The sequence below is a fragment of the Neofelis nebulosa genome, chromosome 12 (genome assembly GCF_028018385.1).
Source record: "Neofelis nebulosa isolate mNeoNeb1 chromosome 12, mNeoNeb1.pri, whole genome shotgun sequence".
NCBI lineage: Eukaryota > Metazoa > Chordata > Mammalia > Carnivora > Felidae > Neofelis > Neofelis nebulosa.
In genome coordinates, this window is record NC_080793.1 from 9,485,677 (window position 1) to 9,513,660 (window position 27,984).

General features: G+C 51.0%; 1 protein-coding gene across 2 annotated transcripts in view; it reads right to left on the bottom strand.

Annotated features, from left to right (window-relative positions):
* MVB12B (multivesicular body subunit 12B) overlaps positions 1-27,984 on the bottom strand; it is a 195,294-nt gene that overhangs the window by 26,398 nt on the left and 140,912 nt on the right. The window contains exon 8 of one of the 2 annotated variants that reach the window (XM_058694109.1): positions 18,995-19,193. The exons of the other annotated variant lie outside the window; for it this stretch is intronic. Within the exon in view, the coding sequence (XP_058550092.1) occupies positions 19,093-19,193 (101 nt within the window). The 3' untranslated portion in view covers positions 18,995-19,092. Of the gene's footprint in view, positions 1-18,994; positions 19,194-27,984 lie in introns of those variants that run through there. 2 annotated transcript variants of the gene reach the window in all.

Genomic DNA, 27,984 nt, shown 5'->3' on the forward strand with positions numbered 1-27,984 from the left:
GAGGCGGGTGGGCACGTAGCACTTAGCACTTGCCATCATGTCACAGACTGGGTCCTGCTGAGGGCACACAGGTAGCAAGCAGTGACTCAAATCTTCTGACCCTTCCATTAGGTTTAGATGGAATTTCTGAGAACACATCTGCCTCTTCCAGACCAGGGCCTCTTCAAGGTTTTGACGACCATTGTCATGCTCTCCCTAAGTCTCCAGGTGGCCCTTCTACAAGCTATCGGACCGGGCCAGGAAGTGGGTGTGTGCGAGAATAGTTCAGTCAGACCCGCCCTTCCCCAGGCCTCCCTGATCACTGGCCACGCATCGCCCTGCTTCTGGCCGTCCCAAGTCAAGGTGAAAGCCACGGTCTACTTTGCCTCTCCTTTAAATTCCCACTGCTGTCCCCCTCCAGGGCCACGTCACTCTGCTCTCTGTACACACGTCTGCACACACACACACCTCTTGCCGTTTCTTTCCGCCCGTTAGGCAGCGGGGTCCAAGGCCGAGCTCCCTTTGCTCGCCCCACGCACCCCATACAGGAAGCACGCTGACCCAGGGCCCGGTGTAGTCTTCAGCGAGCCCATCTTCAGCACACATCCCCGAGCAGAGAAGCCCTGATCATTCATTCACGAGGCTTATTGGCGTGTGGGGGCTTCCGAGAAGCCAGGTGAAGAACTCCCCCTCGCTGATGACAGTGCTTGCATCTGAAGGCCCATGTGTGTTTAGAGAATGTGTGTTCTGGAGATGGGGTGACGTGCAATGGCCTGATCACCCCCGGAAACGAGAGGCCTGGGGAGCAGTGGGCGCAGGGGCGAGGCAGGGAGGTCCCAAGCTGGGAGCACATCAGCTCCCCAAACGGGGGGATTCCTAAGGTGGGGGTCCTCACTGGCACGTGAGGGCCTGCGAGCCCGTCACAGAACGCCCTCTCCCCTCCCCTCTCGTGCTGACCCCTGGCTGCCCTTCTGAGTGCCCCTCCCGCGGTGGGCCGTCCCAGGGGCGCTCCCCCTCCTCCCCGGGGACCCGGCCGGGGCCACATCTCCTCTCCTGGCAGTCCACGAGAGTCCCCTCTGCATCCCCGCATCCCTGGCACAGGGCAGGGCCCGGAGGGGCTCGGTGGCTGGCCCCACAGGGCACGTACCTAAGCCCCTGGGGTTTGGTGAGCTGCTGACTGCCATCTTTCCCTAGTAACTGGGAAGATTTAAGCAGGGAGGAGGAGTACCTGGGCTTTTAAAAAAATTTTAGCACATTAGTAAAAATTCAGTAAATTTCGTTGAGGTGAAATTCACAGAATATAAAATTAATCATTTTAGAGGGAACAATCAGCGGCATCTGGTCCATTCACAATGTTGAGCAGCCACCACCTGTCTCTTCTTCCAAAGCACTTCCCCCCTCCAGAGTCATCCCCCAGCACTCAGCACTTTCCCTCTATTCCCCACAGCAGTGTGTTTTTATCTCTCCTTCCAACTGACGGTCATGCCTTTGAAAAGAAAGATCTAGAAGATCTGGCTCTCCGGACCATGGTGGCCTGGCCTCCTGGAATGTCGCATTACTCCTTCTCAGGTTAGGACAGGGAGGCACACACGCACGCACAGCATTTCCAAAAGGCCCGTCTTAGCTTCTGAGACAGACCAGAGGAAGTGGGTAGGTCTCTCAGCTGCCTGGAGGGAGTTTCATTCAGAGGCGCCTCCCCCACCACGCCCTCAGGCCCTTCCCCCACCACGCCCTTCCCCAGGTGGAGACCTTACTTCCAGACCTGGAGAATGGGGGGGATTTGTTGGGGCCAAGGGCCAGTCCCCCACGTGAACATCAAGGTGTTTGATGAAGGTACTCCTTCTGGTCCTCCATTAGGGCCAAAGGCAATTTCTTCACAGAGCAAATTCCTCGAGGAGGCTGAAGGCAGAAGACCAGAAGCGACGTCTTTATGGGGCCACACTAAAGGCAGCCCTTGTGGACAGAAGAAAGGGAAGAGGCACCCCGAGACTGTGTGAGAAGAGGCAGCCATAGCCTTCAGAGCTATGCTGGCCTGGCTCGCCCCATGGCTGGTGCCCTGCTGACGGGCTCGGTGGCAGAGGAGATGGTGGGGAGGACCACTCAGATCCAGTCTGACTGCCAAGGGGAGCTGACTGGTGAAGGGAGAGAGATGGGAACTTTGGGGTAAATTTCCACTTTAGAGTTCACGATACAAAGATGGGCACGGCTGGATGCTTCTCATGTTCTAGAAAACAGACTTTTAACGGGCTTGCAGGAAAAAGAAAGCAAGTTGATAGGATCCTGCGGGCTGAAGTTCCTGGACGGAGCTGGCGAGAGGAACAGGATGCTGTCGCCATGAGGGGAGCCCCTTAAAAGGGGAGCCCCTTAAAAGGGGAGCCAATAAAACTTTGCTCAACGGTCTGCCAGCCAAATTTCATTTATTTAAAAAATCTAGTATATCAAAGGTTTGAGTAGGCCGAAAGAATGTGGATTTTAGCAAAGTACTTGGCAAAATTTCTCACGTTACCTGTGTGGACAAGACAGATAAATATGGCTGGACAACGTTAAGGGGAGGGGAATCCATAACTAGCTGGACTAGATGTTCAAGAAGCCGATTAATAGATTGACACCGATCTCAACTGACCTCTCCGGAGGGTGCCCAGGGCGTTATCAATTAGTAGTTCAGTGAAGACATGCCTAGTAGGCTTATCTAGGATGTGGCTGATGGAGAGATCTGGGAGGAGAGTCTATGAACTGGGTAACAGAGAGAAATCCAATAAAGATCTCAAAAAATTGGGATCCTGGGCTAAATTTAACGATGGAATTTACTGAAGGTCAATGCCAGTAAGTCCTGTACTTTAGGTCTAAAAAACCTACTGTGTTAGATGGGATGAAGGACATGTGAAATCACAACAGAAGACATGAAAAGAGACCGGTTTGTAGCTGAACAAGTCGGTAACGTGATTTGGTATTCAACCAGGCAGGAGGGGTGCCATGGGTAAGTTATGGTGCGACAGTCCTGGTGCTGGTGAGACAGCCGCCATCTTGGTCTGCTCTGGGCTTGACTGTGAGTTCAGTATGGGGACTGATCTCTCAAAGGGTCCTCTCAGGTGGCCTACAAGGAGTCCCAGGATGGTGAGGGACCTGAAGTCAGACCACGTGAGGAGAGGGGAGGAAACCATCAGGTCTCATGCTCCAGGAAGGGGTCATCCCTGTCCATTTTTGTTCACCCTCTAGAACCCAGCACTGTGCCAGCACATGGGGAAGTGCAGAAAGATGGGGATCCTGGTCCAGAGAAGACTCGAAGGTGATCGTAACCAAATGTCTGCACGTATTTTCAGAGCTACCACAGGGCGAGGGCTAGAGGGATGGGGCAAGGACGAAAGGGAGGAACAGCAGAGCTGGCTGACCAGGGTCCAGGCAGAGGCCACGTGCTGGGGAGTGAGGGCGGGATTTTATGTGTTGGGGAGAAAGCTGATCTGTGGGACTGCTGAATCCCCTTCTAATTCCATAACATCCATTTCTACTCTTTATCTGGGCAGCCATTCCATATTTTAAAATATCTAGAGATTTGCCAAACATAATTCTTAAAATCAATGGCACACATTTTTCATGTGTTCCAAAAGAGTGTTCATAAATCATCTCCATCCTGGCTACTCATGGGGGAGCCACGTTACTTCCTTCCTTTCTTTCTCCCCTAGCTGAAGCCAGTGTTTTGTCTTCACTTTTCTTTAGTGCTCAGAGACTGTGACACTCGCTCAGTCTATTGCTGAGTCTACTCAGAGAGACACGTGGGGGAGCTGGAGTGAGAGCTGTGAGCGAGGGGGTCCCTGCTCTCATAGAGCCACTGTTCGGATCCCCCAGGCTGCCCTCCCAGGCAGCCGGGGTCTGGGTGGGGGATCTCAGGCAGGCACCGCCTGGCCAGTCCGTGGCCACAACCCAGAAGCAGGGACAACGCCTGTCCTTTTCTTGCTGGCACCCAAGGTGGCATTCCTGGGGCACGCGGCAGTCCCCTCTCTAGGCCCCTTGGCTCCCAGGGACACGACAAAGCTCCCTTCCCCACCCACCGCCAAACCCTGGAGGTAACAGAACTGCTCCCAGTTCTACAAACGACGCAAGAGGATAGGAACCTCCTCCATACTGGGTGGTGAACACGTAGCCAGTAACTTAAGCCTCAACACGGATCGCTCGCCAAGTTATACTCAAGGAAGCCGCAGGGCGCCTGGAGGCTCAGTCGGTTGAGCATCTGACTTCGCCTTAGGTCATGATCTTGCAGTTCAGGAGTCCGAGCCCCCATCGGGCTCTGTGCCGACATCTTCGGATCCTCTGTCTCCCTCTCTCTGCCCTTCCCCCCACTCTCTCTCTCTCAAAAATAAACAATTAAAACACTACAAAGAAAAAAAAGGAAGCCGAGGCCGAGAGCAGTCAGGTGCCAGGATTCGAGTACAGAGTCCAGCTTACAGTGGCTGTGTCACTGTAGGGCTGCGGCGGGAGGGTGGGCCTGGCAGTTCAACTGCCTGGGCCTCACCTCCAACTCAGCAGGTGTGGACGTGTGGCCCGGCAGGCCGCCCCACCACTCTGAGCCTCGGCTACCCTGCGAGATGGGGGGAAAGACGCAGCTCTCAGGAGGCTCTGTGAGGGTGACAGGGACCCTGGTCACAAGAGGAGCGAGGCCCCCGGCCCGCAAATGGTGGTTTCCGCCCCGACCTACAGCCACGCGCCAGACAGGCTTCCTTTTAGTACCAGGACTGTGGTTCCTTCTTCTTTTTTTTTTAAATTTTATTTTTGGTGGCAGTTTTAACAAAATGCTGATCCACGGCACGGAGCAGCAAACAGCACACGAAAGCCAGGATGTGCCGCGGGCTCCGTAGTGCAATTAGCATTCTCCTAAACAAACGAGCTTCAACAGAGCTGTAATTAAGCAGGCCTGTAATTAAGTATATGCCCTTTATCATAACGATCATGCTTAAAAATGGCATGATGCACGGAACTCTGTTATTAATGCTGTAATCCCAGACTGAAGTGCGAGTACATAGAAATCAGCGTGTCAGGCCTGTCACCGGAGTGTTTGTAAAATACATTAAAGAAAAAAACCCAGGAAACAATGAGCTCATTCAACTGTTCTTTTTACAATCAGGCACTACAAGTCAAGAGGATTGTGAATGCTTACAGAATCTGCAAGGTTTAAACAAATAAAGCTCTAATCTGCTACCGTATTAATACCACCCCCTATTTTAAAGAAGGAGAAGGGGGGGAATTTTTTCCCCCCCCGACTGACCCGAATACCTGACTTTGCTATTCTTGGGGGAAGTAAGTCCAATTTGCACACCGTATTTGTTTGGACGTAGAATCAGACTCCCGCTCACACAGGCAGCCTAGCTAGGACCCTGCAGGAACTCTGGCTGGGGATGGGACAGGCTTAGAGTTCCTGGACCTTCCCTTCGCACGGGGACTATCGCTTCACTCGAGAAGGCACTCCCTCAGAGCCATCCCTTGACTCTCTCCTCCAAACACACACCATCGGACCTCTGCGGGCTCTATGCAAACCCACTGCCGACCAGTTCCCGAGGGCTCCAGAACCACGGCCACCCCATTGCCTTGGGGTACCCACAGCTGCTCAGGGCTGCCCACCCCTTCCCTCACAGACATCTCACTGAGGAAGTGCTCTAATCAACGCATGTGTTAATTTCACCATGCTTGACAAAGGGTCATAAAATCATGTGGCAAAAAATGTAATATTTAAAGGAAAAGACTCCATTCCCAGCATCTCAAGTATCGTCCGTTTATAGGTAAAGCCCTGTAACGTGAACTGGAGTCACAACAGCTCAGAAGTACTTGCACAGACGATGGCGAACGAGGTGGCTTATTGGCAGGTGGTCGTTTTCCGAATAAAGGTAAATGCAGCTGGAATGGTGCAAGGCCTTTAATCCCGGGTACCTGCTTGTAAGTAATCAGCAACCTGACCCTTTCTTCTCTCCTTCCCAGTGGATTCAAGAGTCCTTTACAATTTGTGACGGGAAAGATGCCAACACCTCAAGATCCCAAGGCCGGTCCTCAAAATTCATTTGCACACCCAAACGCCAAGCCTGTTCTGTCTTCTTGGTGATTTCACTTTGGGGATATTCCCTGGAAGGTATCTGTAGACACCTCCAGGACTGTCTGCTCAGTGACATTCCAAGTGAGTCCACATAAGGCCAACCACCTCGTTCTGGATCCCCAAAGCAATTTGTTTTTCCAGTTATTCATAAGCCCAAAGAACTGACTTATTAGCCACAGTGACCTCCTGAGGGAGGAGGGAGTGGGTGCCAGAGTCAGACATGTGTGAGCCCTGAGCTGGGCTCAGCCACTTGCTGGCTGTGGGATGTGCTGGGCAAGTCACTGGGCCCAAGTCACATGGGAGAGGACTAACCACGCCCACTCTGCAGCACTGCTCTGGGGATGAACCCGCAGGGGAGACAGGGCAGAGCACGGCCCCACCTGCAGTGGGCACAGAGCACGCGGTAGTTACCAGTGATTCGCAGATACCAACAGCCCCCCGCTTCTGCAGAGGCGTGATTCAGGCCGGGTCCACCTCGGACTCAGGACAAGGGTTTAATCTCTCTGTGCCTCTCTTTCCTCAACTGTAGAAGGAAAGGATCATACCTGGATCGCTGTGAAGCTTAAAGGAGATAAAGCCCCAGGCACAAAGTATGTGCTCGATAACAGTCACCATGACCATCATCGCCACTGCAGCTGGGGAGAATGCCCTTCCAAGAGAGTAGACCTTTGTGGTTTTTGACCTTTTACATCAACACGTTACATGCAGCCACATTAAGTTCTGTAATCCGGGGGTGTGAGTCCCAATCCAGAGGCTTCTGGAGGTGCGGAGGCAGTGCCTGCCCCGGAGTACCTCAGTGCCCCCCACCCCCCGACCATGGCTCACCCTGGGGTATGCCATCTCTGGCATTATAGGTCAAGCTCAAGTAGGAGCAAGGCCCAAGCTGGGCTCAGGCTGCTTCATGTCCCCCAGGAAAGAGTCCCAAAAGTGAAGTAAAGAAAATTGCCCCTGGGTGCCAGGTCCATGAAAAATAGCATATTCTTCAACGTAAAGGTGGCTTCACCTGACAAATGAATATTCTCTGAGGTTCTACTGAGTGGGGGCAATTAGGAAGTCTCCCCCCTTCATTTCTCGGCCTCCCTGTCCCCCACACAGAACAATACCTACCAGTAAGTGTCACTTTAGTCATGTGGCCCACTTCATCCCCCCACATCCCTGGGAGGAAAGTGAGAGCCCTCCAACATCTGCACCCCCACTTCCAGAGCTGCCCCTCAGGGGCCCGGGAGCTGGGGCCTGAGCAGAGGGAGCCTAGAGGGCAGGAGTCCAGAGAGGTTGGGCCACGTGCACTCCACAGCCACGGGAAACTCTAGGCCTGTGCACAAGGACATCTTCCTCCCTCTGCTGCAGAAATGCTTTTCAATTTTTTAAGTTTATTTATTTAGAGAGAGACAGAGAGAGTGAGCAGGGGAGGAGCAGGGAGAGGGGGAGAAAGAGAGAGGGAGAAAGAGAGAAAGAGAGAAAGAGAGAAAGAGAGAGAGAGAGAGAGAGAGAGAGAGAGAGAGAGAATGAATGAATGAATGAATGAATACCCCAAGCCGGCTCTGCACTGCCAGCTCGGAGCCTGATTTGGGGCTCCAACCCACGAACCGTGAGATCATGACCTGAGCCGAAACCAAGAGTCTGACACTCGACCAACTGAGCCACCCAGGCGCCCCCAGAAATGCTTTTTAAATTTTCACGAGTATTTAGTGGCTTGGGCAGAGACCTACTAGTTTTGCTCAAGGTAAAGATAAAATCCAACTAAGTGACACTTTTCCCCATGAGCAAAAGGCTCCTGGACAGTTGAGGAGCCACGGGGTAAATGTCCCCAGTGCGGGACAGAAACTCCTAAGCGAGCTGGAGCGTAACAAAAGGGGCTCTGTAAAGGCAGAGAAGAAGCAGATGGAGGGCCAGCGAAGGTCTGCTGCCCCTGGGAGCAACCACAGTCCTCCGGAACACAGGCACGGTCTGAACAAGCAGTTCAGGCCACGGCGAGTTGGGGATGGGGGCCAAGTGCAGATGCGGGACAGCCTGGCCTCTAGCTGCTGAGCGCCGGAATGTCAGGTGCAGGGCATGCGGGCAGGGCTCGGCCGCATGGGCAGGAACACACGCCTCCTCATCTTCTCAAGACCGACTTGTACATGGGCAGTCCCGACTTAAGACGGTTCCACTTACGAGTTTTCCACTTTATGATGGTACAAAAGGGACGTGCTTTTGGTGGAGGCCAGATTTCAAATGTTGAATTTTGATCCTATCCTGAGCTAGTGACGAGCGGAACGGTCCCTTCGTGGTGCAGGGCGGCAGGTCCCAGGCAGCCAGGTGACCACGAGCCAACGGCCATGCTGTCCCCGAATAGCCATCCTGTTTGTCACTTTCAGTACAGTATTCAACACATTACAAGAGATAGCCAACACTTTAGCAGCATATAGTAGGTTTTTAGACCCTCTTGCCCAACTGTAGGCCACCTTAAGTGTTCTGAGCACGTCTCAGGTAGGCTAGGCTAGGCTATGACGCCGGTAGGGCAGGTATAGTAAATGCATTTTCAACCCGCGATGGGTTTATTGGGACGTAACCCCACAGGGAGATGGGGAAGACCTGTATATTTTTAAGTTGTATATTTTAACCCCCTCAACAAAGGAATACATTTTAATTTTGAGAGAGAGAGAGCACGAGCAAGTGGGGGAGGAGAAGAGGGGAGGAGCAGAGAGAGAATCTTAAGCAGGCTCCATGCTCAGCGTGGGGCTCCAGGCGGGGCTGCATCTCACAATCCTGAGATCACAACCTGAGCTGAAGCCAAGAATCAGATCCTTAACCAACCGCACATAGCACCCAGGCACCCCAGATGAATACATTTTCTGAACAAACAGTTCCAAAAGTATAGCTGAGTTAAAGCGCCCCTTGAATTCAGAGCCCTGATCCCACACCCTCCTCAGGGCTAGCCCTGGATGTGGTCTATGCACGGCCCATGGGGGCTTCCCAGCCTGTTTGCATGTGCGGAATACATGCACGTACAGACCCGTTTGCATACGTAGAGAAGAAATACAGAATTTTGTCTTGTATGTGCCTGTGTTTTTCATAAAAACAGTATCACCGCAGAGCTAACTGTTCTGAATTTTGCTTTTTTTTCAATAGCTGTCTGCATTCCCATGTTGGTAGCGACAGACGTATCTCGGTCTTTTTAACAGCTGAGAGTGGAGAGACCAGCAATGGTCAGCTCATAAGGAGCCCTGACTGCCATTTTAAGTGGCCTGCATGTCACCATGAGGTCCCTGGGGAGCCACTGAAGGGTTTTTGAGCTGGAGAGAGACATGGTCATGTTTTGTTTTAGGAGAGTCTTTTTTGAGTGTGGAGAGAAGCATGGATTAGAGGGAGTGAGGCTGGAGGCAGGACCATGAGGGAGGAGGTTCTTGGCAGGAAAAGAGGTGCGGGATGCCGGTGGTGGCATCTAGGACTGTGACAGTAAGAAGGGAGTAGTGGGGACAGATCGAGAGGTATTCAGACGCAGGACCAAGAGACTTGGCAACTGGCTGCAGCAGTGAAAGGGGGAGGAGGCGAGGGTGACCCCGAGATTCCGGCTTGGCCATCGGGAGAATAGGGGGCCGGGGGACCGGGAGAGGAGTGCAGGGTAAGCTGGTGGGGGCCCTTTTGGCTGTGTTGGATTTGAGAGGCTTGCAAGACAACCCAAGAGAGAAACTGTTGAACGTGGTTGGGACGTCACGAGCAAGATGCAACATTGGTCGGTAAGGACCGCCCAGATGGAAATACAGAAGTGAGGGCTGGGGAGGACTGGGGGGTTCCAGCCTGCTGGTGACTGAGGCACGAGAGAAGATGAGACATTCTGGGAAAAACACACGGTGGGAAGAGGGCAGGCCCACGACAGGGGACTGAGGACTGCTGACATCGGATGCTCGGGCTGAGGAAGATAAATTGGCCAGGGGGTTAGAATGGTGCTGGATCAAATCCGGAGGTGACAGCATAAGCTTGATGTTAAGAAGTAGATATAGATACATAAACATACACAGTTACATATGTGTTTATACACTTGTGCACTTAGATGTATGCACACGCACTCCCAACATACACAACTGTAGGTATATCTCTATCCGCTGACAGCCCAGGAGCCGTGAGCCACACCTAGTGCCCAGATTTTGGGTTCTAGTGTTCTCCTCCGGAAGAAACAGGGGGTCTTTGTGGAGAAGTGGCTGATGGAAGGGAGGCAGGGAAGGGACAAATCTGGGACATGCTGTTGTACCAGAAAGAAAGGTATCCTCAAAGAATCATGGAAAGTCCGCAGAAGGATCCGGGAGCCAGTGGGAAGGGGCTCCCGCTGGCCAGTCGGAACAATTTGAGTGTCAAAGTAATGATGACAATGAATAAGAACGCACCAGTGCACACCCAACACGCACAAACTGGGGATAAGGGGAAGCTCTTCCTTACAATAAAACGCCAACTCCTATCGAAGGAATGACGGAGTTACAAAAACCGGTGGATAATCTGATGAGGAGGGAGCTATTCACGTAGCCCCCAAATACTTCCCACTAATTACATATCCGCCATAAAAGGAAACACGCTAATTTTACAGTAAAGAAACCCGGCGAACAGCACCATAGGCAGGGGATCCCAGCTGGGTCATGCCAACATCGCAAACCTCCTGACGGGATGCCCTGAGAAGGGGACAGCGTCTGTTGACGCAGTGACAGTGAAAAGAAAACCAGCCTTGTAGTGAGGAGGCCCACGTGCATGGCGGTCACATCTCGGTGTCCTCATCGGAGAGTGAATGGGCTGGGCCAGATGTCTCAGCCGGTGCTCATCTGCGACTTTAAAAAAAAAAAAAAAAATGCCACCTGCTGTTCCTTCCCCAGGAGGTTCTGATTTGCTCGCTCTGAGCTGTGGGCCCCGGGTAGCAGGTTTTTCAACGCTCCCAGGTGAGTCTGAGGTGCAGCCCTGGGCTACATGAAGTCTAAAATCCCTCCTAGTTGGACATTCTTCCGTCTCACAGAAGCATCATATTAAATACGTATCGGTGATTTGAGACCGGGATAGAGCCCCAGAAGATGCAGTTCTCAACCCCCCTGGAGGTAACAGCTGGTTTCTTGCTGACTTCTCCAGCCCTCGACCAGATTCTACTCACAAAGCCTTGTAACGGGTTCTGGTCAGATGCCTCCCCTTCCCTTTGCTGGAACCAAAGAGCAAGGAGAGAAGGTGTCCCAGGTTTCCGTACGTCTGAAGCCGCTCCGGACCCACGGCTCTCTGGAGAGCACTGCCCCAGGTGTGCCCACCCGGGGGGCAGAGGAGTGGGCCAGGGCATTGCACACAGCCCCGTTTGAACCTCCGGATGGCCCTGTGAGGTGTTGCCATGCCCACCCTGCCAAAGCGACCTGGAACGCGGAAGGGAAGGGACTTATCAGGGCCACACAGCTGGTGAATGGCAGGGCTGGGGCAGGAACGGGGATGCTCGCTCCAAGTCCGCCACCTTCCCGCTGTGCGAAGGATGAGGCGGGGATGTCCTCCAAGAAATGAAAACGTGACCTACAAATGGAAGCGGACTGTAATCCAGAAGGGGAGAGAGCGGGTGGCAGGCGTGTGGAGGTGGAAGAGGTCTGGGAGCCACCGCCCGCGGCATCTTCGGGGCACTCTCCCAGGGGACACTCTTACAGCCAAGGCAGATAGACTCGCCTCTGCCGTTCGTTCTCCGATGTCATGATTCCACTTCGTAGGTAAGCTTTTAATGGTCTGAGCGCCCACGCACTTTATCAACAGGATAGTGGGCTCGAATATCCCCCAAAGAGGACAGGTAGGACCCCATTAGACATTTTATTTAAGATTTGAAAAGAGCTTGCCTATAGGTTAAAGAGAAATGGCGCAAAATGTGGCATTTTGGAACCACCGCACCGAGCTCTTCTGACCTTGATTAGCGGGATCAAATTCCCCAGGGCCTGGGCATCCCCCAGGGAAGGAGACACTCTGGGACGAGGGCCCCGAGGCGCAGCCACTGTGGGAGAGGCTGCCTGAGCGGCTCCAGGCTTCAGCCTCCCTAAGCTGCTAGGTGGTTCCGAGACCAGGCACAGTGGCGGACAGGGACGGGCCCAATAAAAGGGGACCTCCACGCAGAGTCTGACGGCAGTCTAAACCCAACTTGAACTTACACAAGACCGCGCTGCTTGCGTGCATTCAGACCAGGCCAGAACTTAGCTGGAAGGGAAAAAAGGGGCACTTTTAGGTCTTGCGTTTTTCTCCCTCAACAGAAAGCTCAAATCCTGAACTTCCCAGTTCAGCAGCCAAGGCCTGGCCGTCGTCCGCCTCACGTAGCTAGACCTCTACCGTCTGGTGGAGGTGGGCAGGCTCCGCCGGCCCCCACGGCAGGGCATGGAATGACAGGAGACTAGAACTGAATGCCCGTGGCTGGGATGGGGCACAGGAGCGCACACACCGGATCTACACCGCGGTGCGTTTCCAAACAGCATCGTTTTCGAGAAACTTCGCCCCAGGAAACGGCTTCTCTTGAAAGCAGTTTATCACCTTCCACAAACTCCCATCCTGCGGACGGGCTCTCTGGACAGCGGTGATCTGAAGAGGAAGTTCTGAGAAACGATGCCTGCGTGGACACCCACCTTGACGTGGAAATCCCAGGGAGTGTGCTCCCTTCCGTTAAACCTGGCGTGTCTGTGAAGTACAATGCCATAAATTACCCAGATCTCAGATTTAATATTAACCTTTAAAGGGCATGTCACCAAAATGTATTCTCTAAATATTGGTTGTTAGTTCACTTTGTAAGTCTATCACGGAAATAGGTATAAGGCTGCCACCCGTCTCTGACTACACCTGTCACAGACGTCTCCTGCCACCTGACAGTAATTCCAACCGAACCCAGCAGCCCCATGAGCGAACAATTCAACCATCCACTCTAACCACGACCCAAGCTCAGCCTTGAGATTTAATAATAGAGCCTGCTAATAGGACTCTAATTTCTAGAGCTGATGAACTTTCAGAGGCAACACGGGTTGAAATAGCGAGCGCAGAGATGACAAAGAATTTTAATCCAGGGTCCTTTGAACTATCCGGTGTAATAAGCACTTGTTCCTTTCCACAATGGGCATATAAAAGAGAAATCTCAATAATAATTGCTGTAATTATCTTGAAAAATATGCAGAGATTAATGGTGATTATGAAAATCTGTGTAATTGTTCTCTGAAATCATCACTGATCAAGCGGGATCCTGAGATGGCCGCTGCCAGAGAACTTTTAACGCCGAACAACATGTGGGCGCTGAAATGTGACATTTTGGCTCTCTCCTTGTAAAATATTACCCTGTGTTTACGAAGTTGTTTTTCATCATTTCCGAGACGCTGGCCTGCATTTTAACTCTTCATACCAGTGCCCTGAAAAGGTTCCAAGACGCCCTTAATGGGATGCGTATGTCATTGTGGTTCAAAGCCCCAAGTTCAACTTGTTATTTATTCAAATAATTAATTACTCTTGTATCCATCGAGCAGTTTGTCATGACACATTAATGACTTGATAGACTTCTATGAACTGGTGAACACAGAACAGCAGAGCGTTTTTATCGTCATTTAATTTTAAAACGATCCTGTGTGAAATTATCTAGTCGTGAGTGATGGTAGCATAAAGAACAGACTCAGCAAAGCCCCTTTTGGATTATCGCTTTATTAATGGTAACGTCAGGGAAATGAAAAATGCTAACATTGTCATATTCCACTGCTGGGTGGAGATGAATGGCTGGGGGACGGGGCGAGGGCTCCCAGCGCTCACTGCCAAGAGCACGGAGCCCCTCCTGGCGCCCGGCCGGCGGGGACCCCAGCCTCACACACCCACAAGCTCCTCGAAACCACCTCCATGCCCGGGCTCCCTTTCCAGTTTATGGCTCTCGACGTCTATTACTTTGTGTGTGTGGTCTTTTTAAAAAAATTTTTTTTCCCCACTTGAATTTTCCACTAGCGATCTAAAGCACCCTCACGAAAACATTTCACTTTATTGCTTTGAACATTAAATGTTATTAATCCAATAGAAAAACGTTAAAGATATTGCTGTCACCTTTAAATGTGAAATGATATTGGGCGCTAAAAAACGCTGGGTTAGTAGAAAAGATGTTCCCTTAGTTTTCAAGTCTTGAGATAACCGTTTTGGGTTGATGGTAAAATAATATTTCTACATGGCTCACAGCACAACATCTGCTTAAAAGACACTTCCTGTTCAGCTTTTTTTTTTTTTTTATATAGCGAAAATTGTTTCTCAATTGTTTTAATTACAAACTTGGGACTTTATGCAAACTACTCCATGGCAGTGTGATTGGAAGACAATAGACGCAGTCCCTGATGAGCCCCGAACCAGCCAGCGGGCGGAATCGCGGGGGACTCTCTGCCGGCCACGTGCATTGGCGCGTCCACTGGGGACGCAACACAACAGGCAGTGAGGCATTGTTCCCGCCCCCGCCCCCGCCCCCCGCCTCCGCGACAGAGAAGAAAGAGTGGATCTCTCTCCCCTTACAAGCTTCCTGCTTCTGTTTCCCGGATCCCAGTGAAAAGCTCTACCACCCACCTGGATGTCTGATCCCGGGGCCTGGGACAGTAGGGACTTGTCCCCTATCCCCTCCTGCACCTGTCATCAGTACTTTAAATCCCAAAGAGGGGGGCGGTGGTGGCGGCTCACAGTTAGTTGAACTCCTACTCTGTGCCAGGCCCTGGTCTAGGGGCTTTCTGTGTCTTGATGGATTTCTCATGACAATCCTGAGTTATGTATTGTTACTCATTCTCGTCACCCCCAGCCCCCTCCAATTTTACACAGGACGCTCCGGCTAAGGGCACTGAGGCAACCTGCCAGGAGCACACGGCAGCAAGACACAGAAGCAGAATTGAACCGAGGAGCTGCCTCCCTCCCACGACACCACAGAGCCTCTCGATCCTCTCTGGACCACAGTCCTGGACACGGGGGATGCCCGCCCCTCTGGCCCTGACATCGCCTGCTCCGCGTCACTCTAATCTCCTACTAACTGGCACAACTATCAGTGTGGTCTGCGTTGAGATTTGATAAACAAATCCAAGGACCCAGGAAGGCCCAAGCCAGAGGTTTAGTTTGGTGGCCTATTCTCTGGAATGCCTTCCTTTTCCAGGTGGAGACACTGGGGCCCAAGTGCTCACGACTTCCACGGGGACATTTCCAGCAAAGTGGGAGCTGAAGCCCTGGTCGCCCGAGGCCCCAGGCTGCCTCCACCCAGGACCTGCCTCATGTGCAGGGAGCACTTGCAGGAGCACAGCCTCACTTTGCCCCCTCAGGGAGGTGTGAACAGAGCCACTGAGAGCACACGCAGCGAGGGGGGGGGGGCGTGCCAGGGTGGCAGATTCGTTTGGGGGACTGCTGGGGCCTCTCAGAGAGACTGGCAGGCATCCTCTAGAGCAGCTGAGACGCGTATATGACACTGTAGATGCCACAGGCAGGAAAAAAAAAACCCACAGTGGTTTCAAATAGGAGCCCCCAAGTGGAAAGTCCAGACAGGTAACGCAAATGGCAGGAGACCCTGCTTCTCAGGCAGGGCACCGCCACCTGGGGAGCCAGCCCACGGAAAACAAGCCCTGAGCACAGGAGCCCTCTCTCTGGAGAGCAATCACGTCTCTGGAGATGGTGCCCCTGTGGGAGAGGGGCCGATCCAGACAAGCGAGGGGGGTAAGGCAGGCACTGGTAAGCGTGGTCTTTGTTGGCACTTTGAAGAGGGTGTCTTCACCTGAATGTGAGACAGGAAAGCATCAAAACCTTTGAGGAGAAAGCAGGAAAAACCCTTTTTGACCTCAGCCGCAGCAATTTCTCACTCAACACATCTCCAAAGGCAAGGGAATTAAAAGCAAAAATGAACTATTGGGACCTCATCAAGATAAAAAGCTTCTGCACTGCAAAGGAAACAATCAACAAAACTAAAAGGCAACCGACGGAATGGGAAAAGATATTTGCAAATGACATATTGGATAAAGGGCTAGTATCCAAAACCCTTATAAGGAACTCCCCAAACTCTACCCCCGAAAAACAAATAATCCAGTGAAGAAATGGGCAGAAGACATGAATAGACACTTTTCCAAAGAAGACATCCAGATGGCCAACAGACACATGAAAAGATGCTCAACGTCACTCCTCATCAGGGAAATACAAATCAAAACCACACTGAGATACCACCTCACACCGGTCAGAGTGGCTAAAATGAACAAATCAGGAGACTATAGATGCTGGGGAGGATGTGGAGAAACGGAAACCCTCTTGCACTGTCGGTGGGAATGCAAACTGGTGCAGTCGCTCTGGAAAACAGTGTGGAGGTTCCTCCAAAAATTAAAAATATAATTAACTTATGACCCAGAACTAGCACTACTAGGAATTTACCCAAGGGATACAGGAGTGCTGATGCATACGTACCCCAATGTTTATAGCAGCACTTTCAACAATAGCCAAATTATGGAAAAGAGCCTAAATGTCCATCAACTGATGAATGGATAAAGAAGATGTGGTTTATATATACAATGGAATACTACTTGGCAATGAGAAAGAATGAAATCCAGCCATTTGCAGCAATGTGGATGGAACTGGAGGGTATTATGCTAAGTGAAATAAGTCAGAGAAAGATACCATATGTTTTCACTCATATGCGGATCTTGAGAAACTTAATAGAAGACCATAGGGGAAGGGAAGGGAGGAAAAAAGTTACAGAGAGGGATGGAGGCAAACCATAAGAGATTCTTGGATACTGAGAACAAAAAACTGAGAGTTGATGGGGGGTGGGGAAGAGGGGAAAGTGGGTGATGGGCATTGAGGAGGGCACTTGTTGGGATGAGCACTGGGTATTGTATGGAAACCAGGTCAACAGTAAGGAATATTAAAAAAAATAAATAAAAATAAAGATGGTGTCTTCAAAGCTGGCCCCCACATTCCAGAAGACACATCCTCTCGCTCCAAACCACAGGTCCTCAGACTTCCAAATGTGTCAGAATGACCTGGGATGCTCCTGAAAAATACAAAAATCCCTAGCCCCAAACCTCGAGACTCTGGCTCAATGGCACCATGAGAAGCCCCAGCCTGTGCCTGGAGCCAGAGAGTGCTTCCGTGAGGGTCTCAGGGCTACAGTTTCCTGAAGATTTATGCACAAACAGGTCTCTGTTTGCCCATAAGGACTAACTGTGGCAGGGCCAGGCAGTACCGCAGTACTGGTCACTGCTGTCACTTGGCAAAAGCCAGGCACTATGCTAGACCACATCACAACCCAGAGAGGCAAATGGGGGTCACCCTGTCTCATGGCGGTGAGAGGCAAGGGAGCCATGCTTCCAGTCCAAAGGCAGGCCAGCACGTCTAGCTTAGAAGGTCAGGATCTTGACACTCCTACATAATTTAAGACAAGATGTCAAGAAATACCAATGCCAAAGCACAACCAGGCTCTCCACTAAGTGATTATTAATCACGTATTATGTAACCCAACCACAGGTATCTCTTGGTTCAGATCTTCCATGGGCAAGATACCCAGAAAGGTCGTTGGTCTATCTTTATATCTGCGGTGAGTTTCTGGAGTCCTCAGGGTTCTTTCTTTCTTCTTCTTTCTTTCTTTCTTTCTTTCTTTCTTTCTTTCTTTCTTTCTTTCTTTCTTTCTTTCTTTCTTTCTTTCTCTTTCTTTCTTTCTTTCTTTCTTTCTTTCTTTCTTTCTCTTTCTTTCTTTCTTTCTTTCTTTCTTTCTCTTTCTTTCTTTCTTTCTTTCTTTCTTTCTTTCTTTCTTTCTTTCTTTCTTTCTTTTTCATTTTTGAGAGAGAAAGAGAGAGAGAGAACGAGAATGAACAGGGGAGGGGCAGAAAGAGAGGGAGACACAGAATACCGAGCAGGTTCCAGGCTCTGAGCTGTCAGCACAGAGCCTGACATGGGGCTCAAACCCATGAACGGCGAGATCATGACCTGAGCCAAAGTCAGACACTCAACTGACTAAGCCACCCAAGTGCCCCTGGAGTCCTCAGGGTTTTGAATCGCTTTTACCCTCAACAGTAGGAAAGAAAGGTAATCTTCAACTAGCTTATGATGGTCTTTTCTGGAATCCAGACAGAAGGCTTTCTTTTTTTCCTCTCTCTGACTAACTCAAGTTGAGCTCTTTATATTTTGAAGCTAAGGAGCCCATTTCTAACTTGTACTGGATCCTTCAACCTTCCTGGGCTTCCCTGGGTAATGACTTCCAGCCACTTGAAAATCTGCCCTGAGTTTTTCAGAGGGACCCTTTGGTCAGAACAAAGTACGAAAGGATACACTTCAGTGGAACCTAACAGCTTAAAAAGACATGCGTAAGTGATTTCTCCACCACGAGGCTTTCAGAGCCACTGCAGCTGCTGGGGAGGAAGCAATGCAGGCAGGAATTAGGGGGCACCTTATGAAACGCAAGGTTCAACGGGAAAGCAGGGGTGTGTTCTTAAAAATACTTTAAAGCCCCAGGAAAGGGGAAATATTACATGAATTAAAAAAACCCAAACCAAAAACCAGAAGGGGAAACAGAAACCCCGCAGGTAGACAAAGCTATCGGCCAGTGTGGAGTGAGGGCAGCTTAGAAATGAGAGAACTCACACTCCCCAAGTTGGAAGACCTGTGGAGTAACTTCCCTTCTGGATCGCACACCCATTATCTCCTTTATCCTAGTTTCTACCCTGTGCCCCAGAGGCTGACCCTGTTCCGCGGTCGCCATGACGACACCGGAGCTCAGAGAGGTTTATGGGCCTGCTCTATGCAGCCCAGTGGGCCTGTAACAGAGCCAGGTGTTGACTATGGGCCTCCTGACTGCTGTGTAATCATTTACTGGGTCAATGGAAAAACCATTTCAGCAGAGGCCTGGAAGGGACCCCTGATGCCAAAGTCAAAGGCTGCCTCTCAGGGAGAGAATGTTCAGGGCTGCTGTGGGGGGGGGGGGAAGGGGGGGTATGGGGGTCCAGAGGACAAGTGTCATTAATAGTCTGCTCAGTCTTTATTATGAAAGAGTTTCCAAATTGTCTCTGGCAGGAACACCTTGAAAGCACACCTTTTTTTTGGCTTGTTTTTCTCGTTTAGTTTTTGGTGGAGAGAGGGGCTAGCCTGCTGACTGGCGCTCTCAGCTTGATTCTGGCCAGGCTGTTGGACAAACACCAAACTGTGACTTCATGTTCACCTAAGGTTGAAAAAACACAAGGTGGCTTTAAATGCCCCGCTTGTAAAATCCCAAATGGCCAGGAGCTAGGGGAGCTGTTCCAGCACACCTTCCCCCCCACCCCCGCCATCTAGGAGACGTGACACTTCTCTATTTTCACGAAGACCCCCAGGGGGCCATCTGAGGTGTGATAAACACAGAGAAGGCACACACAGAGGGAGCTGCGTCCTTAACCCTGCAGCAGGCCCTCCCCTGTACTTGAGAACACAACATTTGTGGTGCCCACTGTTGGTGGAAATCCTGAAGATCAGGACATGAACTCCCTTGTCATTTTGCTCAAGGACAAAGTGCGATTCCAGGTGTGGGGCGTTTGGCCAGCAAGCAGGCCCAACTGACACCCAACACCTGCATTTCAGCCCAGCTGGGCTGCTCTCTGCTTTTTTCCCCGAAAAAGCGGGAACCTTCTGGAGGTGATGGTTTCTTACTCTTCAAAATGGACTCCACCAAGGAGGCCAGTGCTGGTGATGGAACGGAAGAGGGTGTGAGAAAGGAGGAAGAAAATGAAGGGGCGAGGGGAGAGTGTGGACTGCCGAGAGGGAGCCCCCTGCGCTTGAGGTATGGAAGGAAGGAAGAAGGACTGGAGGGAGGGAGGGAGGGAGCAAGGGAAGAAGGGAGGGAAGGAGGAAGGAAGGAAGGGGGGGGGAGGGGACTCTGGATGGAGCAGCCTGCAGGGAAGCTGCTGATGAAACAACCAGTAACACAGCTTTAAGGACTGGTGTTCGGACAGCACTGGTGATCAGTGGTGAGCAAACCGGCCTCCGCTGAAAGAAAAAGCCTTCTCAGACAGAGGCGAGGTGGCCCGAACAGAGCTGATCTGTTTCCTTCCTGGTTCTGAAGGTGTCTTTATATTCAGCCAGGTTCCTGCCAACGTTTTGAACATGCTGAGGTGGGGGGTGGGGGGCGGGGTGGCGGTGGTTTGCAGGGGCAAAAATGGGAACCTCGGCCAAGCACACTGACAGCCTGCTTAGAAAAACCTTGGGTCCTGGCCCAACTCTTTTCTACATAAACAGAACTCACGGTTAAAATTATTATTAATGGTGATGTCACATACGGAGGAATTTATTTTAGTGACAACACTCATTTAAATAACTTTATAAATGACGTCAGTTCTTATTTATAGAATCATTAGTTCTCAAAGTTCACCCAAATGTTTCACTTTTTATGTTCCTGCATTTCGTGGGAGAATTGTGTGCTGAAGAGCGGTTTTTAAACTTGGGCACTTGGGAATATGGTGGGGAATTATCCTACAAAAACACCTATGGTCTAATTATTGTGTTCGGAAGAGACGTTCAAGATGACCTGTCCAAGTTTATTGTTCTAGAATCACCCATGGCCTCAGAGCTGTAACACAGTGCACTCGAAGTTCAAAAATGCCCCCCATTCCAATGATTCAGTTGGGTTTTTTGTGGGATGGAAGACATGAAGAGAGGTTGAAAACCCACCACGGCCACACCGCCAGCCACCGAAGACTCATCTTTACTCTGGAATGGGAAATTCTTTTCACCAGGGCCCACCATTCCCAGGGCCCACTGGCCCAGCCTGGGGCCACAGTGGCCTCCAGTTAGAGACTGGAGTTCCTGGGGCCAGCTGAAGAGCTGTGAACAGTGCCCAAATAGGGAAGGTCTCCTCCAGCGATCAGAGGGACGGGGGCGGGGTGGGGGGGACGGGGAGACTAAAGGCCAATTTTGCCCCGCCAGGCTCTAGTGAATAAGACTTGGAGGGGCTGAAGGGAAGAGACCAAAGCGGCCTGCTGCAGGGTGGTGAGGCAAGCTGGTAGAATATTTAAGAGAACAAAGTGGAGGCAGCTGCAGGGCTTTTGTGGTTAAGGGGACCACGGGGCAGAGGAAACACATTTTAACAGCCAGACCCCTCCTTTCACACATGTGTAAAACCTTTGGAATTTTACTGGAAAACTTTATTTCAAAAGTCATCTTTGAAGTTTGGAAATAAAAGCAGAGAGGCTATTTTTCAGGACAGAAAGATGGTTTCCAACTGAAGGGACCAAAGGAAAGTGCTAATGGGTGGGAAGTCATACCGATTCAGGGGGATGTGTTCTACGTGTTTGTCTCCGGAAGCTTTCCTCTGTGTTACCGCATTTCTTTCTCAGATGGTCCCTAATGGGACCTGAGATGTTTGTTTTCTCTCTCTCGCTCCCTCCCTCTGCCCTGTCGGTCCTAGTAAGCCTTCACCCCAGGCCTGGATGGCATCCAGGTTGATAACGTTGATGTTCCAGAAGGAAAGGGAGGCCGTGTGTGCATGTGTGTATAGAAAGCAACCACAGGAGCCTCGTAGCAGAGTAGATGCCAAGCCTGTGTGACTAACTACCTCTTCCATGAAGCACCAAGGGACCCAGAGGGCCAGCGCTGTAGGAAACAGAGTTCCTTCCCAGTCCGTGTGAGCAGAGAAGAAACGGTCACTGATATGTCCAACCTTGGAGTTAAAAATAAAACTCTAAGCTTAAGAACACTTCATGGGCAAACGATGACTGCCACCCCGCCTATGAGCCCCCAGAGTCCCTGTCCTGCCCTCGCCAGGCCCCTGGCCCACCCCCGCTCAGCTGGCTTCTCATTCACCAGGGACGAGCTGGCTCGTGGGCAGGGATGCTGAGGACCAGTTGTTCGAGGAGAGCTCACAGGGAGGCGGCACCTTCATGGGTGGGATTGTGTCCATGACACCAGCACAGGCAAAATAGATGCTCAATAAAAACTTCCTGCGTTAAAGAAATCGGGATTTTATCATCCTTGTGTATCTCACAGCTGAGAAGAAAAGATGCACTACAAGTGCCTTAATTCGTCCTTCCTACAATCCCCACTTAACAGAGACTGACCTGAAGCTCAAAGGGAGTGAGGGGCTTGTCTTAGGGGCAGAGCTGTTATGTGGGTCCAGCACTTTAAAATGAAACCATCTGATCTGAGAGTCACCATCCCACACCCCACGACAGGCCACTTGTTCCAGAGAAAGAACCAGATGACAAGTTGCAGAGCCGGAAGTTGCTAAGCATCCCACAGCTCCTTTGTTTTTGGTATCAGTAACTACCCTTGAACATCCTTTCCTCCTTCTTAAGAGATTCCAATTACTTTTCCAGTGATTTCGGCCAAAACACCAAACTCAAATCACATCCTCTCACAGACACACATGTCTGAGGGCAAAGGCATGGGCATAGCTCCTGAAAACTGTCCCCTTCCTCTGCCGGCTGGAACACTTTCTACCTATTAACCCAGCACAGAGAGGCTGGACAGCTGCCCTGTTATTTCCAGCAACATTCAGAAGAGAACCAATGTCTAGTACCAACAAGCCAGAGGCCCCGTGGAATCTGTTAACGCTGGCTGCCCCCAAGTCACCAAACAGACTGTGCTTTAACGGGAAGCACAATTCCCTGGCTCTCAGGCCAACTCCAAGGACCTTCAGGCTTATGCACACCCGAAGCTGAGTCCTGGCCTTGTACACGGAAGGAGAGCGCCCTGGGCCAAAGGCAGGACCTGTCTTCTGTGCCTTTTATGGCCCCGAATGAAGCAGAGTGACTGGCAGGAAGTGGGGCCTCAGGGTTTAATAAATGGCTCCCTGAGAGGCCTACACTCAACTCTGGGCACTAAGCTGGGTCTGCGTTTTCACAATGCAAATTCTAGTTGGAAGCCCGTTGTAAGTGCACGTATGTGCACACGCGTGTGGTGCGCGTGTGTGTGCACACCTGCAAGCCGGCACGCACACAAAAGGAAGATCCTCCACAGCACCCAGTAACGTCTCCCCTCTTCACGGGCACCGGAGCAGGCGAAGGTGCCTCTGCTGGTCACGGACACCTCCAAAGTCTGAACGAGGCTGGGACAAGTTGACCCCCTGCCTCCCCCACCCCGCACAGGGGGCTGCTTGGAAAGGAGCTGCCCATAACCCATAAGGGGGACTGAGGAATGAAACGGTGTGACTTTCATAGCCACCGAGCTCACGACATTCCAGGTGTCCTCAATCAAACCAACCCACATGGAATTTACACAGAGACTCTGCCAACAGCTCGGGCTCGATCCCATGGATCGCCTAATCTGCTCTTTATATTCTGCCTGGCTTTTCATTGCTTACCTGTGCCTGCAGGCGGTAAGTTCTGGGGCATCTTTAAAGCTAAATCAGAAAGATAAGTAAATGCTTTCAAAGGACACGTGTCTCGGGCACCCAGCCCAGGCCCCTGCGCGTTCTCTCTCTTCCTCCCTCGGGAAGCCGAGACGAAGGCAGCCCCACCGCGGAGCTCCCTCTGCTTCTGTCGCCCTCATTTGAACTCCTGCTGCTTGTGGGGTTTCATGGAATCCACTCCTCTCCAAGCAGGGCTATGCTCTGGTCTCCCGGGGCTGCTCCTGACTGCGGGTGGGTGGGGCTCTCAGGACCCCTCTCTCAACGAGTGCCCCCCGGCCTGTCCCGACCACTCCTCCACCCACAGGTACACCAGAGGGTGGACCTTTCCAAACCAGTCTCCTCTCCCTGCCTCCCCAGCCCCCTCCACGGCATCTCAGGCTGTATCTCACTGAATCTTCACTGTGTTCTTGGAGGAAGCTTTTCACGCCTCCATTTCTGTTTCTACAACTGAGGGACCCGAGCGTGGAGGTTAAGAGCAGGTGCAGAGCCAACCCACTTAAGCTGTGTGATTTCGGTAAGTGAACTCAGTTGTCTGTGCCTTGGTTTCTGGAGCTGTAAGTGGGATTAAGGGCGCCCCCACCTCTTCTGTCAGGGCAGAAGAGACAGTTTAGGTAAAGTGCTCAGAACAGGGGCTGATACTCTAAATGCTGGGTAAGTGTTTGCTATGAGCATCATTCACTTCCCAAAGGCAAAAGAAAATGACCAGTGTCCATTCTGGAAACCCTCTGTCACCGTGCACCCCCCCCCCCAACCCTATAAAAATCAGTTTCCTGTAAATAATCCTCACACGGGGGAGGGAGCAGGGTGGGCAGGGAGGGTGCCCTTGATCCACAAGGCTGCCATGACATGACAAATAAGCTGCAGGCTGACAGTGTCTCCAAGACATATTGGAGTTTACTTTGTCGTTTGGGCTTGCCATCTGTGCCACCCCAAAGGGGGCTGGCTTCCCAGGCTGCTCTGCGAGCAAGCTGGAGTGTCCACCAGTCCCTGGACAGATCTGCAGGCTCAGCCGGCCATCAGTTCGGCTGCCTAATGAGAGGCAATGGAATTTGCCTGCCGCCTGCGTGGGAGCCAGGTCTTCCTTCCCAGGGATGGCCTGGGTCTACGCCCCACGTGGCACAGGTAACCGGCAGTGCTCAGCACCTAATGAGACTTCCTGCCTCTGCCTCTCTGCAGCCGCTGCCCAGGCCCAGGCCCAGGCTGTTGGCCGGAGCGGAGACCAGACTGCAAAATGAACTTGACTGCAGAGCCCTCAGTCAACTCTGACGCTATACATCAGGGAGCTGGGATGCAAAGACCGATAAAGCCAAGCACTTCCCCCGTGGAGCATCCAGCCTAGGAAATAAGAAAGCTACGAGCAGAGCATGAAAGGCTATGACGGAATTCTGTGGAACTGTTGTGATGTACTGTGTGGCCTTGGGAAACTCACTTACCCTCTCTGAACCTCGGTTCCTCCCTTATAAAATGGGGATCTAACAGTAATCCCACGTGCCTCCCTGGGTGGTTGCATAGATTAAGCAAGTTCACACATGAAGGCGATTTAACTCAATAAAGATGGACTATTATCCCCGAAACCAGACACTCACGGTATTTGCTCCTCCAAGGCAGGGCTGGTCAAGAGAGGACAGAAACCAGTCATTCTCACTATGGGTGATGACTCAACGGTCATCCCAGCCTGAGGACAGCTGCCCATGGGACTCGGGGCCTACCAGGCCAGGCCTTCCAGGTTCAGAAATACTCCTCGTTCTCTGGGCAGGAAAGGTAGGAAGTGGCTAAATTTGCCCAAATTATAGGCTGTCCTTACTTCTGACCATGAAGAATGACTTTCTGTCTTCCTCTGGAAATGAGCCTTAGCAAGGAGGTGCTGTGGGCATATTCGCTGTCATCCGAAAGAAACCACGCTAATGACAGGAAACCAGGGAGGCCGTGCTGTCTGTCAGGCAGACAGCCGAGAGCAAAAGGGCCCGCGGATCTCTGGGGCCCAGGATCGCCCTGTGAAGCGCCTGTACCGCATGCACCTGTGGCCACCGGGCCTTCTGCTGAGACCCACCTCAACGCACCAAAGAGCAATCTGCTTTCCACGGTTTGTACTGCACGGTTTTGGTGGCAGGTCACAGCAAACTGGTGAGGGGCCCCGTGCTTTCTGAGTCCCCGACCACCGTCCCCAGGCTCTCTGCTGGCACCATGGACGTTATCAAGAGGACTTGGAGCTGGGCTGGCACACGGGAGTTGCTCAGTGGCTGCTGACTGAATTGTTGATCCTCGCAGCCCTGTGTGCAGGAGGGTCAAGGAGCCTGCCACAGACAGGTGATCGGGATGGTGCCCACCCGGAAGGTGGGGGTCTCCAAAGTCCCTGCTGCCTTTTCCACACCATGCCGTCTAGTGTTCTTGTGCGTGTCCCTGGAGAATCACCAGGGGACGCCGGAAAGCTTTCAATGGCACTAATGAGCAAAATTTTGGAGTGAGGCTCTTGAAGTAATTTAAAAAAGTGAATTAGACAGTATTTCATGATGAACTCTTAAAAACAGAATAGTCTAGTAGCAGCAATCAATTCCTTTATAACAAAGTGACTAAGTGGGAGAGAAAGCCGGAGCGGGCCTTGGTCCCACGTTCCAGTCTGAGTAAGGGAATTCTGGAAGGGGCTCCTGCCCACAGGAGGGGATTCGGGGCGGCTGATGTGCATACGGAGGGCACTTGAGAGAGATGTGCTTACGCTTGGGTACAAAGGCAGGCTGGAGCCACTCACACAAGGAGGATAGGAGTCACCAGGGATGGCTTCCAGGAAGGGCGTGGCTACAGTGCAGGCTGGAGGCTGGTGGGGATGTGGACGGGGGAACAGAAAGGCTCTCTGTGATGCGCGAGGAAAACCAAGCAAAGGCCTATGTGGGCAGTAGCCTCAGGAGGAGCTTCACTTGGCCAGAGCAGAGGGGAGTGTGACAGAGCTCACAGCCAGGCTGTGGGGCCCGCAAAACACCCGACAGCCAATATGCGACAAGGACCGCCTAGAACTTAAGGCACAAAACACAAATGGAACAGAAAGGGGGGATTTTATTCTGATGAAAGGTCACATACACAGTCCTAACCTTCATGGCCTGAATGGCACTATGGTGAAATATACAAAATAAAATTAGAAATGATTAAGACATAAGAAATTTACAAAACAAGAAAAGCTATCGTTTTTTGGCCAAGCAGGATGGATGGAGATAAAGATACGGATATATCCATCCATCCTACCTGAAGAGTTGTGTGTATAACTCAAACACTGTGCCTTACAGAAAGAGGATATATTTTCAAGTGTCAATGGAACAATTACTAAAACAGCTAATATATTAGATGACAAAGACTCTATAGACTTGAAAAAATAGAACATTACAGAGACCATATTCTCTGACCAGTGTGCAATAAAATTAGAAACAAGTTAAAATCTCAATCACTCAGAGAAAGTATTAACACTTGAGTCAGAGAGGCAATCAAAACTAAAATTATTGTGTATTTATAAATGTGATTACTATAATTTTTAAAAAACGTTTATTCATTTTTTGAGAGAGAGAGAGAAGAACAAACATGAGTGAGACACAGAATCTGAAGCAGGTTCCAGGCCCTGAGCTGTCAGCCCAGAGCCTGACGCAGGGCTTAAACCTAAGAACAGTGAGATCATGATCTGAGCCGAAGTTGGATGCTTAACGACTGAGCCACCCAGGTGCCCCTATAAATGTAATTACTATATATCAGCCTTCCATCAAAGTGATACACAAAGATATTTCCACAGCTTTGAATATTTTTGTTAAAAGTCAAACCAAAACAACAGATGTTGGCGAGGATGTGGAGAAACGGGAACCCTCTTGCACTGTTGGTGGGAATGCAAACTGGTGTAGCCGCTCTGGAAAACAGTGTGGAGGTTCCTCAAAAAATTTAAAATAGAACTACCTATGACCCAGCAATAGCACTGCTAGGAATTTATCCAAAGGATACAGGAGTGCTGATTCATAGAGGCACTTGTACCCCAATGTTTATAGCAGCACTTTCAACAATAGCCAAATTATGGAAAGAGCCCAAATGTTCATCATCTGACGAATGGATAAAGAAGATGTGGCTTATATATACAATGGAATATTACTTGGCAACTAGAAAGAATGAAATCTTGCCATCTGCAGCAACGTAGATGGAACTGGAAGGTATTATGCTAAGTGAGATACGTCAATCAGAGAAAGACAGGTATCATGCTTTCACTTATATGTGGAATTTGAGAAACTTAACAGAAGACCATGAGGAAAGGAAAGGGGGAAAAATACTTTCAAACAGAGAGGGAGGCAAACCATAAGAGACTCTTAAATGCAGGGAACAGTGTTGATGGGGAGGGGGCAGCGGGGGAGAGGGGAAAATGGGTGGATGGGCATTGAGAAGGGCACTTGTTGGGATGAGCACTGGGTGTTGTATATAAGTGATGAATCATGGGAATCTACTCCAGAAACCAAGAGCACACTGTATACACTGTATGTTAGATACCTTGACAACAGATTATATTAAAAAATGAAAAAAACCAAAACAAATGAAGTGACCATTCAACTCAAGCAGCTATAAAAAAAAAAACCCAAAAGAAAGTAGAAAAAAGGAACTAATAAAGATAAAATTA